Genomic DNA, 17,380 nt, shown 5'->3' with positions numbered 1-17,380 from the left:
CTCCAAACAGGCAGGAAGAAGATTCACTCTGTGCATTGCTTTCAGCACTTTGGCGCGTGCGTTCCATAGACCAACGGCATGAACGAAGTGAGCCCTTTTGTCAGTCATACAGTCTCTGTCTCGGTGGGTAGAGGCGGGGCTGCTAGCATACACACAGTGCAGAAGATTGTATCGTAGTAGAAATTAAATGAGTAGATTGCAATATATTGTCATATGTCATCTTTATATTTTTTTATAAAAGAAAAGTTCAAATCTTGACTCATTCTTGTAGACCCAAGCTCGTGTATTGTCTCGTCTCGTGAACCAAGTTTCTTGTGACACCCCTCCTGTTTACGTTTTAATGAGGTGTAACGCTTTGTGGGAGTTGGGATGCATCAAAAGGCTTTTGGTGCACAATGAGGTGTTGACTTAAACGTTTTGTATTATTTATGTCATTGTCTTTGTCCAAAACCTTTTCATGTCACAAAACGACCATGCTGAAATTGACATCAGATGGTGTTTTACACACAACAGGTACCAAAAAAGTATTCGATCATGTAGCACACGACACACACAGCTTGCGAGTGCACACTCGCTAGTGCCCCCCCTCTCCCCACTGGGACAAAGAGACGGAATGACTGGCAGGAGGGTTCACTCACTTGGTTCATACCGCTATGGAACCAACGTGCTCAGTTGTTGAGACAGATGCACAGAGTGAACTCTCTTGTCATCCAGCCTGTTTGGTAGCGAGACAGAGGAGGAAAACAAACACACATGCACATGTCAATATATTGAGGTGGGAAAAATGATCAAGTTCATTTTTATTTATCGTGCTATTAATTGATTTATTATGGTGGCAGGCCTACTCATATCACAGTGGAACCTTTAGGTTTGCTAGATAATCTGTTCCAGGTTCAAACCTAACGTTGTGAGCATTCTCGCACACTTGATTGTTTTTGTGTGTGAGGATTATATATGACACGACATTACAGAGATAAGTATACATAGAAACAAAGCTTCCTTTCATTTTTATCAGCCGACTCTATTTCATCCCAGCCCGTCCTGTCGATGTTCCCCCTGATCCCAATCTTCTCGTTACACCATTTATTTGTGGAGCTCAAGAGCTGTCAGCCCCAGGCTTGTTTATTTGGACTGCCACTGTTCCTCCAGAGCAGGAAGTGGAGACACATTAAGGTCTAATTATTGGAGTCTGGACCTCCACACCGCAGAAGGAGTGTGAGGAGTGGGCATTGTTGATGCTCACAGCGAGATCCACCATCATGTTGCAGCTTATAAATAGAGATTTATAATATCTTTTTGCTATATACTATATCATTGATTGACAAGTGTTAAGATTAAGGATGTCCGATATTGGCTTTTTGCTGATATGTCGAAATTGTCCAACTCTCAATTTCCGATTTCGATACACGTCTCCTGTCGTGGAAGGACAGGACTGGACTTATTACCTTCTTCTTGTTATTATTATTATTTATTGTGTTTTATTGCGCTATAAATTTGACGTAATCTGTTCGGTATTCTACAGTATTTTCTTGGTTGTTTTGTTTTGTGATTACGTTTCTTATGACATTTTTGCAGGGCTGCTGGAAATGTGGATTTCTTTTGTAGATGAATAAAGTATCTATCCGTTCATCTCAACACACATCTGCTGCGAAGCCAATGCATGCAGCATCAGCAATTCGTTTGTCGACGTGACCGCAAACAACACTGCACAACTCGCGCAAGAAAGCGCCCGAGAAATACCCGCGACTGGGCATGGGAAAGCGCGGCTCGAGGAACTCCACAAGCGCCGTGAATCCGGCAGCTACACACCCTCCTCCGGGGAGTCCAGCACTGCGTCCGCCCGCCACCACCTCCGCGCCCCTCCACATTACCACCACCTCAACCCCCACCACCAGCAGTGCCTCGACAACCCATCCACACCCTGCCCCCCGAACACGGCCAAGCAAAGCATCGGCTCAAGTATGCGCCATGTGGTGGCTCCGTGCCGCACGCACATGGGACCTCAAAGTCCACAAACTCCCAAACTCTGCACAGAAACGGCCACAAATGTCGCTCAGATTGACGTTACAAATGTCCGCCATCTCCTGGTGTAAAGTATTAACTACCCGAGGCATCATTGTAACAGCAACTTCAACAATGTTGCCACTTTGGCGCTTGAAGGGCTACATCGGCTTTCATTATTTGGAAAAAACCCGATACCGATATTACATTTTAATGCCAATATCGGGCTGATAATATTGGTAGGTCGATATTATCGGACATCTCTAGTTAAGATGAATAAAGAGGAGCGTTTTTATTAAAGATTGACATGGTTTCTTCTTTTTCTTTGTCATGCCCGCATTGACGTGACCTCACCGCCTTGTAGGTGGGGGCCGCCATGGCTGGGTGCTTGCTTATAAGGGCAGTCTATATTGCGTACAGGTGGGCCTAGCTAACAATAGCTGCTTTCATTCTAACCACAGTGCATGTTGGAACCCACACCGAGACTGAGCACACTGGGCGACATGACAAACTACAAACTTCGCTCACTTCACTGCTCTACGCTCCTTCTACGTGTTGCTGTTGTGCTGACTGGGAGAACCCACACTGTCAAGATGAAGCATGCACGAGTGAAAGTGTGTTTCATGTTGGAGATATCATGTGTTCTCATGCTATGGAGTGTTTTCAAAGGGAAGTGGGCGTGTATCAAGGAGGGGCTCTGCTTCCTGTTTCGCCACACAGTCCTTCCTGATCCTGCCTCGTCATGTCCACAGTCCTAGGCGTCTCGTCTGAATGTGTCTTTGTGCGTTATCTGACCAGGATGCTGCTCATGTTGTTCTTCAGTCCCACATCCCAAACAAACGTCTTATCCACACTCTCATGCCTGTAGCATCACAAAAACACTTTAAACTCCGCCGTCTGGTTCAAGACGTAACATCTTTTCAACTGTGCTGTATGACACCTGATGACAACGGTATGATATGAAATTAGGGGTGCACGATTAATTATCAGACCGATAAACGAAAATACAACACAATACATATTATATACACAATATTGTGTACACAATACAATATAAGAAATTTAGAAGATGTTATATGTAGTGGAATATCTGCAACATTGTGTGCTCCTTTAAGAGGCAGTGCCTGGGAAGTACTAGCTACTGTAGAGTTGCTGACTGTTATCCTGGTTAGCCGTGTGGCTGACAGCAGCTCCTGTGTGAATGTTCACTGCAGAATTGCAGTAGTATTCCACTACACTGGCCACTCGGTGCCAGGAACCTTACACTGATGAGACACAATAGCCACCAGGTTTGCTGGCAATACTAACGTGTCAGTCTATGACTATGTAATGTCTTATTTTTGTCTAAGACGTCTCATTTTCTATTATGTCAACTATAATGGGTAATACAAGTGTAAAGGTGACTATAGGGCTGTTATTTCATGTCTAGAGGGCTCTGGTATGGCTAAAAAACATATTGAGAAGGTCTTAAACAGGTTTTCTATGCTCTAACAACGAAAATATTATGTTTAGAAATAAGGAATCCAACTTCGCAGACATTCACTTATTGTGGTCGGGTCTGGAAGTAATTAACAAGGAGTTACTGTACTGTGGAGGAACTTGGCAATGCAGCTGGCTACGCTGCACATGTACATGTGTGCATGTTTACACCCTAAATGCAACCGTTGCAACCGGAGCCAATGCATTGCAGTTGGCCACGCCCCGCACGTGTTTGTGTCGATATTTGTAAGACACCATACCCCACCAGACCCACCACCCCAAGGTTCTGAAGCGAGAGGAAACACCCCCAGCTGAAGACGTGTGAAAAGTGGGTCACAGGTCCGACGTCTTTGTCCCACCTCCCTGGCAAATGGAAAGTGACAGATACTGGCTAGGCTTTGCCACTCATTCCCTCACACACACACACCACACATGACCCCCTCCCTAAATGTCTACCTCTCTCTGTGCCCCCTAATTGGGAAATGTGGTTATTAGTACTGTGGCAGTAATTGCACAACATCTTGGACAAATAATTTGGTGCTGAGTTAGATTGGTACTGGCCCCGCAGAGGTCACAATGTCACACCACATTAAACATGGTGGTGTGGGGGACTAGGGGGGTTGTGATGATTGATGTCCAATCAGATGCAGGAATACGATGTTGTCATAGGTGCTGCTATAACACACAATGTTGTCTTGTGTCAGTGTTGCAGGTCCAAAGAGCCACTGAGCCCCAACAAGTTGTCATATTGTGATAGCCACCCTCCTCTGGTCTCCCCCGACTCTCAACCCTCTGAGACCTCTGGACCACAAAGTTCTACCAGACCCTCCCACCTCTCCTGGCCCGGTCACGGTCCACCTGAGCATCCGTCCAGTGCTGCGTGCTGCAGGATGAGAGGTCTCCTGCTGCGTCTGGCCGTCATGGCCGCCACGCTGCTGATGGTCCTCCGAGCAGAAGGTAACGCTTTTATTGCTGCTGTTGTTAATGGCTTTGGAGACAAACCTCCAAGCTACTTCTAATTGTGCACAGTTCATGAATGTGAGGGCAGCGCACTTTTTCAAGGAAGTATTTAAGCAATGCTGGGCATGGCAGTGAAGCACCAACACATTTGTGGAAGTCAACATAATGAAGACCAATCAGTGACAAGAGGAAGATCTGATGACAACGGTGGACGTCTCTGTGTCCGTGTCGTCCTCACCAACTCGCTCACGCGCTGGGCTCCTCGCTGAAGGAAGCTGTTGAGCTGATTGCTGCCGCTCTCCCTTCCTCTTTGCTCATGAACCATTTCCTGTATGACACCGTACGAGCCATCGGGGGCGCTAAACGCTCCAAACAGCCATTGTTCTCCGGAAATATCCCTCAGTCCCTCCGGAGGCACACTTGCCCCTGAAAAGTGCTCGTTTCCCCTCGCCAGAACCTTTTTATGTCCCAGGCTGCAGCAGATGAGCGACAGATAGAAATGATATTTGGGATTTTTATTCATCAGCTTTTTGTCTTTTTTATATATACTTACGTGTGGCCCCGACTTGTTTTTGTTGATGTGCAGCACATTGTAGAAATAAAATGGGGAAAAATAGAGCACACGGCCTAATGTAACAAGAAAAAACGGTAATGTTGATATTAATAACTAATCGTAACTAGCGCTGCATAAATTCATCTGATTATTCAACAAATAATCCACCACTATTTTGGTAATAGATTAGTCTTTTTTTATTTAAAAATGTAAATATCCTCTGATTTCAGTCTCTCAAATGTGAATATTTTGTCATTTCCGTCGTCATCCTTGAAAGCAGAGCTATTATGTTTGTGTTTTAGGCAAAACAAAATATTCACACACATCAGCTTTGACTGTGGAGAACACTGATTGACTTTTGTGATATGTTGCAGACCAAACCACTCAACTGTTTGTGTTTGCTTCATATTGATTTGCTTCGTCAAGGGCCCAGCCCGACGGTGTCCAGTGAGGCCCACATAGTCAAAAATGAAAGGATGCAACTTTGCCACTTGGATTTTTTTTTTTTTAAGTAACACATGTAGAAATTACTTATATTGAAGAAAAATGCATGCCAGCTTAGTAATACAGGTGAAAAACGATTTGCTATTTAATTATTTCAACCCTATGCTACTAAAAATGACATTTTTCCTCATATTACGAGTTTATTCTCACAAAATTACGACTTTTTTTCTTAATATTTTGACTTTATTCTCATAAAATTACAGCTGCTTTTTCCATTTCTGCAGGGTTCTTTTCCCCAAACTATTTCAACTTTCTTCTTGTAAATTTTTTTCTCATAATTGACTTTATGCCCTCAATATTTTGACTTTATTCTCATAACATCAGAACTTACTCCCCAACCTAATTTTTCAAAAATTACAACTTTATTCATTGCTTTGTTTCTCATAATATTAGGACAATATATTTTTCTTTAATATTTTAACTTTGTGCAACTAAAATGACATTTATTATTTCCTCATATTACATTATTGTCATATTATGATTTCTCCTGGTTAGATTAGACTTTTATTCTTGTAAAATTACATTGTTTTTTTCCAATTTATGCTAGTGCTTTTTATGTTTTCAAACTTTCTTCTTGTAATTTTGACTTTATTCACAATTAAAAATCAGATTTGAGTCCCATAATTATAACATTTTCCAGAAAGTAATTTTGCAGAAATGACAACTTTATTTTGTTTTGGCTGTTTCCCATAATATTACCACTTATAAAAATGAACCTTTTTTTTGTATATATTTCAACTCTATGCTACTAAAAATGACATTGTTTTTCCTCATAATATTATGAGTTTGAGTTTATTCTATTTTTTTATTATTATTATTATTATTTTTTTGTTAGAATAGGACTTTTTTTTCCTCAATATTTTGACTTTATTCTGTTTTTTTTATTTTAAAACTGTTTCAACTTTCTTCTTGTGCATTTTCTTCTCGTAATTATGACTTTATTCCCATAAATATTTGGTTTTATTCCCATAATGTTAACATTTATATAATATTAACATTTTCCACAACCAAATTTTCCAAACATTGCTACTTTATTAGTCATTTTGTTTGTTTCTCATTATATTCCAACTTTTACAAAAACATCTTATTTTTCTTTATTATTTCAACTGTCTACAACTCAAATGACGTTATTTTTCCTCATAATATTACAACGTTATTCTCTTAAAATTATGATTTTTTTCTGGTTAGATTACAACTTTTTTCTCAATATTTTGACTTTATTGTTGTCTTGTTTTTTGCTTTTTTAAATTTCATTTTTATTTATTTATTTTTAGGTCTTAACTTGTATTTTTAGAATGTGCTGCGGGACGTAAATGGTACCTGCGCCACGCTTTGGACACCCCTGGCCTAACCCATTAATTGCTCATTAATCCAAACAAGCTTCAGATTAATCGAGTAATTGTTAGTCACACCCCTAATGATAACATTTGCTGGCTCTTAAAATATGTTACTTTTTTTTGTCTGTGTGTGTTTTTGCAAAATAAAACAATGTATGTAAAAATATCACAAGCCCCCATCCCCCCAAATCCTTTTGTTTTTCAAGTTGGGGGAGGGGGAGTACAATTTCTTCAAGGTTGGCAGGTCTGCGAGCGTGAGTGGCGCTGTGACTTTAAGAGTCTGATTACCCAGCGTGCCGTCTGCCAGACCTCAGTCTCCACTCTGACGGACGCACAATCAAGCACACATGTGCACACACACACACACACACACACACGATTTCCCTGCTTTTCGTCCTCCGATGGAGTTAAAAGAAGTAAAACATGAAATAAAAGTACTCATTACACACAAATAACTTTCATAACCTTCCGCTTTAAAGACAAACATTTTGATGATCTTTGCAAACGTGATGCCAGTCATCCCTCAACGGCAACAGTTGTGTGTGTGCGTGTGTGTTGCTATGACGACCAGGCAGCTAAACTGTGTGTTTCATGTCCAGACATGCCAGCACACGTCAGGGTGTTGTTGCTGTGAGGGAGGATGGAATGTGTTTAAGTGTAGAAGACAGCAAAGCAAAGCAGATTAGAGCAGGAATGAGATAAGATGAGAGGGATGATGGAGGGAGAAAGACTCTCCTTCCGTCTGACCTTCTCCTCTATCTCTGCAAACACCTTCTTCTGACTGTTCCCTCACAGAGATGTTTGTTTCTGTCACATGTCCTGCTTCTGACCGAGCAATGTTTGTTTCTCCTTCCAGCTGCAGGTCAGAACCCCGACCACGTCCTCCAGGGCACGGGCGTGAAGCCCGAGATCCGGCGCCCCGGTGAGGACTCCACCATCGCGCCCGAGGACGCCGCCCGCTTCCTCAGCTGCTACTGCTCCGGACACTGTCCCGAAGACGCCACCAACAACACGTGCCAGTAAGTCCTCCACCTCTGAATTTGCTGCTCTCCGAGCCTGCCAGGAAGCAACCATAACTCCACCGGTCTTGTTCTGCAGAACCAATGGTCAGTGCTTCGCCATCATAGAGGAGGACGAGCACGGCGAGGCCATCCTCACCTCAGGCTGCATGAAGTATGAAGGCTCACACTTTCAGTGCAAGGTACATACACAGTAAGACATGACTGATGATGCAGATATTTTATTATTATATTTATGCATTTTTTTATTATTATTTATTAAATATTTTATGTATTAAATATACAGTATATTTCATTCTTAAGGTACTTATATATTTAATTATATATTTAATATTAAATATTTATCAATAAAAATAATTTGTATTATTATTATTAATCATGCAATATTAGGGGTGCATGAGGAAATTATGTCATACATACATACAACCTTCTCCTGAGTTCAATTGTAAACAAACATTCACTTGAAGAGGGCAAAAAAAAAAATCAAGTACACAGAAAACCTTATCAGCCACCTGCAATGCCAGCGCCGCGGCGTTTGAAGAGGGCAAAAGGTTTGCCAGAGACCTCCGTGGCGTCACACCGGCTGCTCGGAGCATGTGCCTGAATACAGGGCACTTTGCTGGGCCACAGCAGGTGACTCCTCCTGCTCTATATGCCGCTTCGCCTGACCACCGTAGCGGCACACCGGCTGCTCGGAGCATGTGTCCGGTTACAGTGCACTTTGCTGGGCCACAGCAGGCGGCTCCCTCCACTCTATACTCTGGTTCTCCTGATAGTAGTGACGTGGTCATAGTAATGTCATATTTGATTAGGACAAATCAACAGGTACACTTGGTCAAATCCTAATTTGTTGCAGTCCTTCTGATCTCCAGACGTGCACAAACTACACTTGAATCTAAATTTTGAAAAAGTAAATATATAATAATAAAAAGTTTATCCGTTATTGGTATCATATCGGTCTTGAGAAGCAGAAAGTTGTCGGTATCTGTTTGGGGAAAAAGATATTGTTCATCTCTAATCGGTATATTTGCTGTCTTTGATTGACAGGACTCTCCCAAAGCTCAGACCAGGAGGACCATCGAGTGCTGCAACACGGACTTCTGCAATCGAGACCTGCAGCCGACCCTGCCCCCCCAGGGGCCTTCTGGTACTCGTTCTGGTCTAGGTGTTGGTCCGCTCCGTGGCTGTCTCTCAAGTGGTGCACTTGCGTACTTACACTTGGTCCTTTGAGTGCACTGAGAAGTACGGCAAAATGTAGTACACTCAGTACCCGGACGGTGGTGACCACCCTCAGTAGTCGCCATCTTGGCTCCAAAGCGGAAGAGGACGGGACGCCCCGTTTGACACACAAGCCAGAAAAAGTCCTAACAAATGCATTTTCAATGATTGTGCAGTGGAGAAGTAGCTAAGTGTACAATGAAAGTCATGGATTGATTACTTCAATGTGTACACAGTGTACTTATTGAAGTGTACTGACGCGAGTATTCCATTTGAGACGCAGCATGTGAATCGAGACCTCCATTAACCGCTTCTTCTCTCCCTCCCCAAAATCATTTCTAGAAGGCAGCCCCCACTGGTTGGCTTTCCTCATCTCCATGACGGTGTGCTGCTGCACCCTCATCTGCGTCACGGTGGTCTGCTACTACAGGTAACGCCTCACCTCAGCGTCGCCTTGTCACCGTGGCAACAGTCACATCTTTCATTTTGTGTGTCAGGTACAAGTGGCAGAGCGAGCATCAGCGCTATCACAAAGATGTGGAGCAGGAAGTGTTCATCCCCGCCGGGGAGTCCCTCAAAGACCTCATCCACCAATCCCAAAGCTCTGGCAGCGGCTCCGGACTCCCTCTGCTGGTAGGAACATGAAACTGCACCCCTGCATGTCGACTAGCTTGTTAGACTAGAATGAGAACATCCTTGACGCGCACACCAGGTCCAGCGGACCATCGCCAAGCAGATCCAGATGGTGCGTCAGATCGGGAAAGGTCGTTACGGGGAGGTGTGGCTGGGCCGCTGGAGAGGCGAGAAGGTGGCCGTCAAAGTCTTCTTCACCCGCGAGGAGGCCAGCTGGTTCCGAGAGACGGAAATCTACCAGACGGTGCTGATGAGACACGACAACATCCTCGGTAACCATCGGCACCACGACGTCTCACTCTGATTGCTTTCCACAAGCGGCGTTGTTGTGAAGTGACGGCATCACGTGGTTGCAGGCTTCATCGCGGCTGACATCAAGGGCACGGGCGCCTTCACGCAGCTCTTCCTCATCACGGACTACCACGAGAACGGCTCGCTGTACGACTACCTGCGGACCGCCACGCTGGACACGCCCACGCTGCTGAGGCTGGCCTACTCCACCGCCTGCGGCCTCTGTCACCTGCACACCGAGATCTACGGCACGCAGGGCAAGCCCGCCATCGCCCACCGCGACCTCAAGAGCAAGAACATCCTCATCAAGAAGAACGGCGCCTGCTGCATCGCTGACCTCGGCCTCGCCGTCAAATTCAACAGGTATCATACATGAACGAACGCACGCACACACGCACACACCTCCTCCTTGTCTCACCCCGCGTTGTTACCATAGCGACACTAACGAGGTGGACGTCCCCCTGAGCACCCGCATGGGGACCCGGCGCTACATGGCACCCGAAGTTCTGGACGAGAGCCTGAAGAAGAACCAGTTCCAATCCTACATCATGGCCGACATGTACAGCTACGCCCTCGTCGTCTGGGAGATGGCGAGACGCTGCGTCACTGGGGGTACGTGCGCACGCACACGCACACCTCTTCATCTACTAAATGCTAGCACCTTATGTACTAAATACTACTACTGAATATACTAAATATTACTACTTCCATCCATCCATCCTTTTTCTATGCCGCTTATCCCCATTAGGGTGGTGGGCATGCTGGAGCCTATCCCAGCTGACTTTTGGGCGAGAGGCAGGACTGGTGGCCAGCCAATGGCAGGGCACATGTAGACAAACAAGCATTCACACTCACATTCATACCTATGGACAATTTAGAGTCTCCAATGAAGCTAACATGCATGTTTTTGGAATGTGGGAGGAAACCGGAGTACCCGAGAACACCCACACACACACGGGGAGACTCCACACAGACATGAAATACTACTCCTTAATGTACTAAATACTACTACTCTCTGTACTAAATACTATTACTTTGGACTAAATACTACTTTATTTACTACAAACGTACTACTTTAACAACTTTTATGTACAACTACAACGGTATGCAGCACTACAATTTACTACTACGACTTCACGTATTACTACATCTTTATGTACTACTACGCATACTATCACAACTTCATGTACTACTACAACTTCATGTACTATGTCAACTTTACAACTACAACTTTATGTATTACGACAACTACAATTTTATGTATTACTACAGCTACAATTTTTTGTACTACTACAACTACAACTTCATGTACTACTACAAATTCATACTCTATGTCAACTTTACAACTACAACTTTATGTATTACGACAACTACAACTTTATGTACTACTACAACTTTATGTACTACTACAGCGCTACAACTTTACTACTACGACTTCACGTATTACTACATCTTTATGGACTACTACGCATACTATCACAACTTCATGTACTACTACAACTTCATGTACTATGTCAACTTTACAACTACAACTTTATGTATTACGACAACTACAACTTTATGTACTACTACAACTACAATGTTATGGACTGCTTCAGGTACAAACTACTTTATGTACTACAACAATTTTACTTTTACATCTCTAATACTACTACTATTTGTACTACTCCAACTTTATGGACTACTACAAATGTATGTACTACTACCACTTTATGTATGGGGAATGGATGGTGGGTTTCAATGCAAGACTAACAGCTGCTCCACCTGCAGGCTGACATGTGTCACTGCAACATAGTGTTCATATGCACGTGTGTGTGTGTGTGTAGGGATGGTGGAGGACTACCAGCTGCCGTATTACGACATGGTTCCATCTGACCCGTCCTATGAGGACATGTTGGAGGTGGTGTGTGTGAAGGGGCTGCGACCCACTGTATCAAACCGCTGGAACAGCGACGAGGTGAGACTCGCCACGGTGCCCCCTCTGGTGACACACGCACATCATTTTGTATACTAACTGCTTGTGTGTGTGTGTGTGTGTGTGTGTGTGTGTGTGTGTGTGTGCGCAGTGTCTGCGCGCCATGTTGAAGCTGATGTCGGAGTGCTGGGCTCATAGCCCCGCCTCCCGCCTCACCATCCTCCGAGTGAAGAAGACGCTGGCCAAGATGGTGGAGTCTCAGGACATCAAGATCTGACCTTCATCCTCCTCTTCCTCCTCCGTGACGCCTGCCACACGCCCACCTCATCACGTTTAAAAGACGGGCGGCCCGCACGCGCTATCAGGACGAGGACAGGCGTCTTCCTGCAGCGACGCTTTCTGTGAAAGCCCGGCGGACGACTTCCTGTCCACACGGGGGAAGGGCGAGGGGGAAGGAGGCGTGGCTCCTCATGACGGACAATGGTGACACTTTTGAAGGACCCGCCTCCTTCCCCCCCCACCCCACCCCACCCCCCGTCAAAAAAAAAAAAAAAACCTTGACAAACAGTTTGAGTTTGGATTTTGTGGTGAAGATGTTCTCCTTCCTCGTCACGTCGTCTTTGTGAGGACTGCACCTGCATGGCGTCGCCGTGGAGACGTCCACCGTCCTCTCTGTTTGTTTGTTTGTTTGTCCTACAGTGACAGAAACACTCTCATTGGTGGAGACAAACCTCAGTGGGCGGAGCTGACTGGATGCCTACATTGTTTGAAACTTTATTTATAACAAACACTTAAAACAGTTAACACCACACAGTTGAGTTCGTCCATCAAATAGAAAGTTGGAGCAGAAACCAAAGTGAAGCAAACTCGCCAACATGTCTTTTCGTCTTTGAGCTTTTCGTCTGTTCACTTTGGCTCCTCCCACTGAGCTTCATACGTCCAATTAGACTTTGTAAATGTGTTTTTCTGGTTGTTTTTTTAATTAAGACTTTCTTCAGTAGGAAAGTCATGAAATTGTCAAGAATTGTTTAGCGTAGCTTAGCATTAGCGAGATGGAGGATACAAGGTGCTATGACAACGAGATTTAACTTAAAGAAGGACGAGAGTTTTGGATCATTTACATTGGAAACTGCTTTCATTTGTTTGACTGGTGTGCTAAGTATGCTAAGCTACGCTGACAACAGCTTCTGTCTAAAAAGCAGTACCTTTGCTGTTTTCCTCTTCTGAATATGCAAGAAGCCCCAAGTATAGGAAGATTGTCGTATGTAAAAATTATGTTTTTATTGTTTTCTACTTCATCTGGTTGTGTGCCTTATGAGTTTACCAAGAAAAAAACGTGTATACACTCTGTCCAATGTAACAATTCTAAGTAAATAATCTTATTTTTAGTACTCAAACATTCACTTTGGATCGCTTCTGTTCGTAACTACAAACGCCAGTTACGTGTAATGAGACCGTTTGAATTGTTTGCTCACAGCGCCCTCTGCTGGACATAAACAGCTTTACATCCAGACCAGTACCGACATGACGTCATCAACTATACTGACAGCTGTTTGTAATCACCCCCAGGTAAGCTAGATCAAAACGTTTTTTGTTATCATAAAATTCCGTTTTAAATCTCTTCAGCAACTGTAATGCAATGAAAGGGTGTCAAGTATTAAAATTCAACTTTTACTATATCCAATTCATAGAAAACTAGCTAGGAAAATGTCGCTATTGGTTTTTAGCCCTAACATTGCTACGGAAAGGCTGACGTGACGTGTTTGTCACACTCGCAAAAGTGAGAAGACAATATCATTGTTTCAATGATTATGTTCTTTGTCCAATTCAACGTACATTTGTGCTACACAAAACGTGCAAACCAGAGTACGTTTAGCACAGGGTCTGAAGTCATATTTAAGACTTGACACCAATCTCACGTCGGAGGCTCGTGGCACTTAAGATGGTTGTGCTCGACTAATTCTGACCGGGCTGCACCGGTACTTACTTCCGTTTTAGCGTCCTCAAAAATCCAAACACTTAAAAGCAAGCCTGAAGTTTATACATTACCTTTTAAATAAAAGTAAAATAAACACATTTAACTACTACGGAAATGCTGACGTGACATTTGTCACACTAGCAAAAAATGCTAGTAAGACCACAAATGTCGCCGTTTCAGTGATTCTCGGTATGTTCTTTGTTCAGTTCAACGTACATTTGTGCTACACACAAACTCACGGATACATTTAGCACAGGGTCTAAAGTCACATTTACGACTTTTTAAAAGACCAATTTCACTTAGGAGGCTCAGGGCATGCATACGGCACACTTAGCTGATTGTGTTCGACAAAACACCAGGCTGCAAAGGTACTTTAATTGTTATAGCGTCCTCAAAAGTCGAAAAAAGTACGAGTGTTTATGCATTTGTTTTAAATAAAAGTAACATTAATACATTAAGACCTTTCAAACTCAAGACATGTTAATGTCTTTAAATTATTTCCCATTAAGATGTCACAAGGACAGTAACATCACATCTTCCACATCAATGCGTATTCTAAATGTCTGTGGTATACCTGTATCTGCCCTCATGACTTGAAATGGATCAGGATTCTTATGGATTACACAAACCCTTTGGTGGCAAAAGTGATGCTCTGATGAGGTGTACGTAATAAAGTGTCCAGGCAGTAGTTGTCCTAACAAAAGGAGTCGGGAGGTTTGTGTTGAGAAACATTTGTCTTTATTCCTTTCAGTCCATCTTACTTGTCCTCAGGCTTGTTGAAGCAATAAGTGAGACAACACTTGCCGCAGTAGTGGCGGTCAAAGTGGCTCGCCATGAAGACGCCGGCACCGCACTCGTCGGCGGGACACTCACGTCTCAGGCGGTGGATTTTACCATTTTCGTCCACCTGGGGGAGACATAGAAAAAAAAGGTGAGTTTGTGCACAGAATGGCTGAGGACTGAGGGAGAGAGTACCTTGTAGTATTTGAGCACGGCCAGCTTGACCTTCTTCCTCTTGTGTTTGTTCTTCTTGGGGGTGGTGTAAGACTTCTTCTTCCTCTTCTTTGCACCACCTCGCAGCCTCAGCACCAGGTGGAGGGTCGACTCCTGAAAATGTCAAACGATGCCAGTCATGGAGCAAATACTTTGTGTCCGAGCTGCATTTTTGTTTTGAGACTAATCTTACCTTCTGGATGTTGTAGTCGGACAGAGTGCGTCCATCTTCCAGCTGCTTCCCAGCGAAGATCAACCTCTGCTGGTCAGGAGGAATTCCTGCATAGAAACAGTCACGAGTTCACTAAAAAGATGGCAACTGCATTGAAAACAAATACAAACCAGCGTAATGTACCTGCACCAGCTAGCTTAGCACATACAATAGGATGCTAATGTATTAACTATTTTAACTAGCTTAGCACATAGAGTAGGATGATAATGTATTAACTAGTCTATCAAACACCATGTAAGCAATTCCTGTCACACGTATGTAAACATAAAAGATGAAAAACAGGCCAAACTTAACCTTCTTTGTCTTGAATTTTGGCCTTGACATTCTCGATCGTATCTGAAGGCTCAACCTGTCAAGACAGCACCAGTCAGGCACAGCCGTTGCGATAATTACAAGGTCAAACATGCTGCGTGAAGTTCGTGTTTTGATTTCTTTTGTCACTTTAAGATAGCTGCTTTCTACCGCACGTGTTTACGGTGCTCGGCTAGTAGCTAGCTTAACTTGGATGACCCGAACACGCGAACAAGTACTTCAAAACCGGCACTACGTCTATATTATGGTGTCATAAACGTCTCGATGAAAGAAAAGTCGGGTAGTAATATGATAGTCATGACATTTTATTGAGAGTTGCAAAGCGTACAACGTGGAAGACAAGCAGGCGCCGCGTCGCTCACCTCGAGGGTTATAGTCTTCCCCGTGAGGGTTTTGACAAATATCTGCATCTTGGCGTTCAATCCACCTACACCAAACAAAACAGACAAACGTTTCACCTCACGTCCGCGATATAAAATGTTATTTGGTGAAAAGAATCACATTTAACTCATAGCGCCATCTTACCAGCGGCTCACCCCTAATGGCGGATCATGAGAAGAGGGCTTTCAGGGGGAGCGACGGGGTTTTCTGCACGCGTTTCCACGGGTTAGGTGACCACTCAGGTGCCTGATTAAAAAAACAAACAAAATAAAATTGTCGAGTTAGTTACAAGTTTTTACAGGCAGATCATTTTTAAATTTATATACACATATATGTGCGAAGTAACGTTCAACTTTGTCTCGGTGGCATGTGTAATTTTAAAGGTAACTATAGCAACGCTGGCATTCGCAATCGCCCGTACTGTCGACACCGGAAGTTGGACAAGACAAACTCAAACGTCAATAAAAATATCCAGAAAAGAAGACTATAAAAATTATTACTTTCAAGACCAGAATAAGACTTGACAGAAATAATTTATTTACCTTACAGTGATTAAATGTTTTGAAGTCTTTGCGTGACTTTATTGAACAGGAGCAGCATTACTTGCAAAGTCCAGGAGAGGGCGTAGACAACGTTCGACACGCCCTCTACAGGTGGAGTCAGAGATGATGAGGTTCTGGACCAATGTTCTAGACCAGTGTCCCAGGCGCCTTGACATTCCACTTAGCGGCGCTGAAGGACAACAGGAGTTGCTGCGTCCTTTCTGAGGTCAAAGGTTAGCTGGACTACAACTTAAAAGTCCAAAAAACATACTGTATTCAGCTGAAAGTCCAAAGACCTGATGAGGGTTTTGTGAGGACCTTCTAACTTTGTGTAACAAGCGTTTTCTTTATTGTGTAGATTCAAGAGACTCGAGCCCGCATGGGAACATTTGTTTAGATGTCTCAAAGCAGGCAGGCAACTCCCACTAGACCTTCTAGTGTTGTCCACTCTGGGGGACATCACACACTAGTGGTGAGCTGCTGTCACTCACCTGGAGACAAAGTGGGTGGGGTCAGTTTTAGCATTTAGCAGCTAACAGGCATAGTTAGCATCTAGCAGCTAAAAAGACACAGTCAGCATCCAACCAGTCTGTGTAGCCTTTAGCAGCTAAAACACACAGTGAGTCACTTGCTAGTCAACATAGTGTGGCATTTAGCAGCTAACAGACACGGCATGTAGCCGGTGAAAGTAAGTGTAGATACAGCAGCTAACAGACATAATTAGCATCTAGTCAGTGAACAAAGTGTAGCATAGAGCAGCTAACAGACATAGTTAGCATCTAGCCAGTGAGTACAGTGTCTTTCAGTAAAGATTAGTGTGCGTTGTCTCCATGACATGGCGGAATGAGGGTGAAACGCTGTGTCATGCTGGTGCAATAGTGCACATCAATAATGCAGACAAAGCGTGAGTCAGCCCTGAGTCATCACTTATCTTTCTATAGATTAAATTTCAGTCAATCTATTTAGATTTCATGTACACTTGTCATGTTTTGCCATCATTTAGGAGCGTGATGAACGTATTAGCATGGCGGT

General features: G+C 43.7%; 2 protein-coding genes across 4 annotated transcripts in view; one reads left to right on the top strand and one right to left on the bottom strand.

Moving 5' to 3' along the window:
- LOC129193751 (bone morphogenetic protein receptor type-1A-like) overlaps positions 1-14,567 on the top strand; it is a 41,183-nt gene extending 26,616 nt beyond the window's left edge. The window contains exons 3-13 of one of the 3 annotated variants that reach the window (XM_054798338.1): positions 4,185-4,437; positions 7,691-7,853; positions 7,933-8,035; positions 8,901-9,000; positions 9,417-9,501; positions 9,569-9,704; positions 9,784-9,976; positions 10,061-10,358; positions 10,432-10,607; positions 11,822-11,952; positions 12,062-14,567. In XM_054798338.1, the coding sequence (XP_054654313.1) occupies positions 4,371-4,437; positions 7,691-7,853; positions 7,933-8,035; positions 8,901-9,000; positions 9,417-9,501; positions 9,569-9,704; positions 9,784-9,976; positions 10,061-10,358; positions 10,432-10,607; positions 11,822-11,952; positions 12,062-12,187 (1,578 nt within the window). In that variant the 5' untranslated portion in view covers positions 4,185-4,370 and the 3' untranslated portion in view covers positions 12,188-14,567. Of the gene's footprint in view, positions 1-4,184; positions 4,438-7,690; positions 7,854-7,932; positions 8,036-8,900; positions 9,001-9,413; positions 9,502-9,568; positions 9,705-9,783; positions 9,977-10,060; positions 10,359-10,431; positions 10,608-10,743; positions 11,953-12,061 lie in introns of those variants that run through there. The other 2 variants (XM_054798337.1, XM_054798339.1) reach the window with 2 other exon arrangements.
- Positions 14,568-14,603: 36 nt separating this feature from the next.
- On the bottom strand, positions 14,604-15,997 carry rps27a (ribosomal protein S27a). Its single transcript, XM_054798340.1, has 6 exons — positions 15,951-15,997; positions 15,788-15,852; positions 15,408-15,462; positions 15,075-15,160; positions 14,864-14,995; positions 14,604-14,795 (listed from the first exon to the last, which is right to left on the bottom strand). Exons 2-6 carry the CDS (start codon positions 15,833-15,835, stop codon positions 14,646-14,648), a joined length of 471 nt encoding a protein of 156 aa, XP_054654315.1. The 5' UTR covers positions 15,836-15,852; positions 15,951-15,997; the 3' UTR covers positions 14,604-14,645.
- Positions 15,998-17,380: the final 1,383 nt, after the last annotated feature.

Source organism: Dunckerocampus dactyliophorus, chromosome 14, assembly GCF_027744805.1.
Source record: "Dunckerocampus dactyliophorus isolate RoL2022-P2 chromosome 14, RoL_Ddac_1.1, whole genome shotgun sequence".
Classification (NCBI taxonomy): domain Eukaryota; kingdom Metazoa; phylum Chordata; class Actinopteri; order Syngnathiformes; family Syngnathidae; genus Dunckerocampus; species Dunckerocampus dactyliophorus.
The sequence above is the reverse complement of the archived record's forward strand: the minus strand, read 5'-3'. Positions and strand labels throughout refer to the sequence as shown.

What these genes read in the sequence shown, in the direction of transcription:
- rps27a (XM_054798340.1), bottom strand. Translation starts at nt 15,835, where the DNA reads ATGCAGATATTTGTCAAAACCCTCACGGGGAAGACTATAACCCTCGAG. An exon ending in CAAAATTCAAGACAAAGAAG is followed by an intron (nt 15,161 to 15,407) that starts GTTAAGTTTGGC and finishes GTTTCTATGCAG; the next exon opens with GAATTCCTCCTGACCAGCAG. An exon ending in CCGTGCTCAAATACTACAAG is followed by an intron (nt 14,796 to 14,863) that starts GTACTCTCTCCC and finishes TGTCTCCCCCAG; the next exon opens with GTGGACGAAAATGGTAAAAT.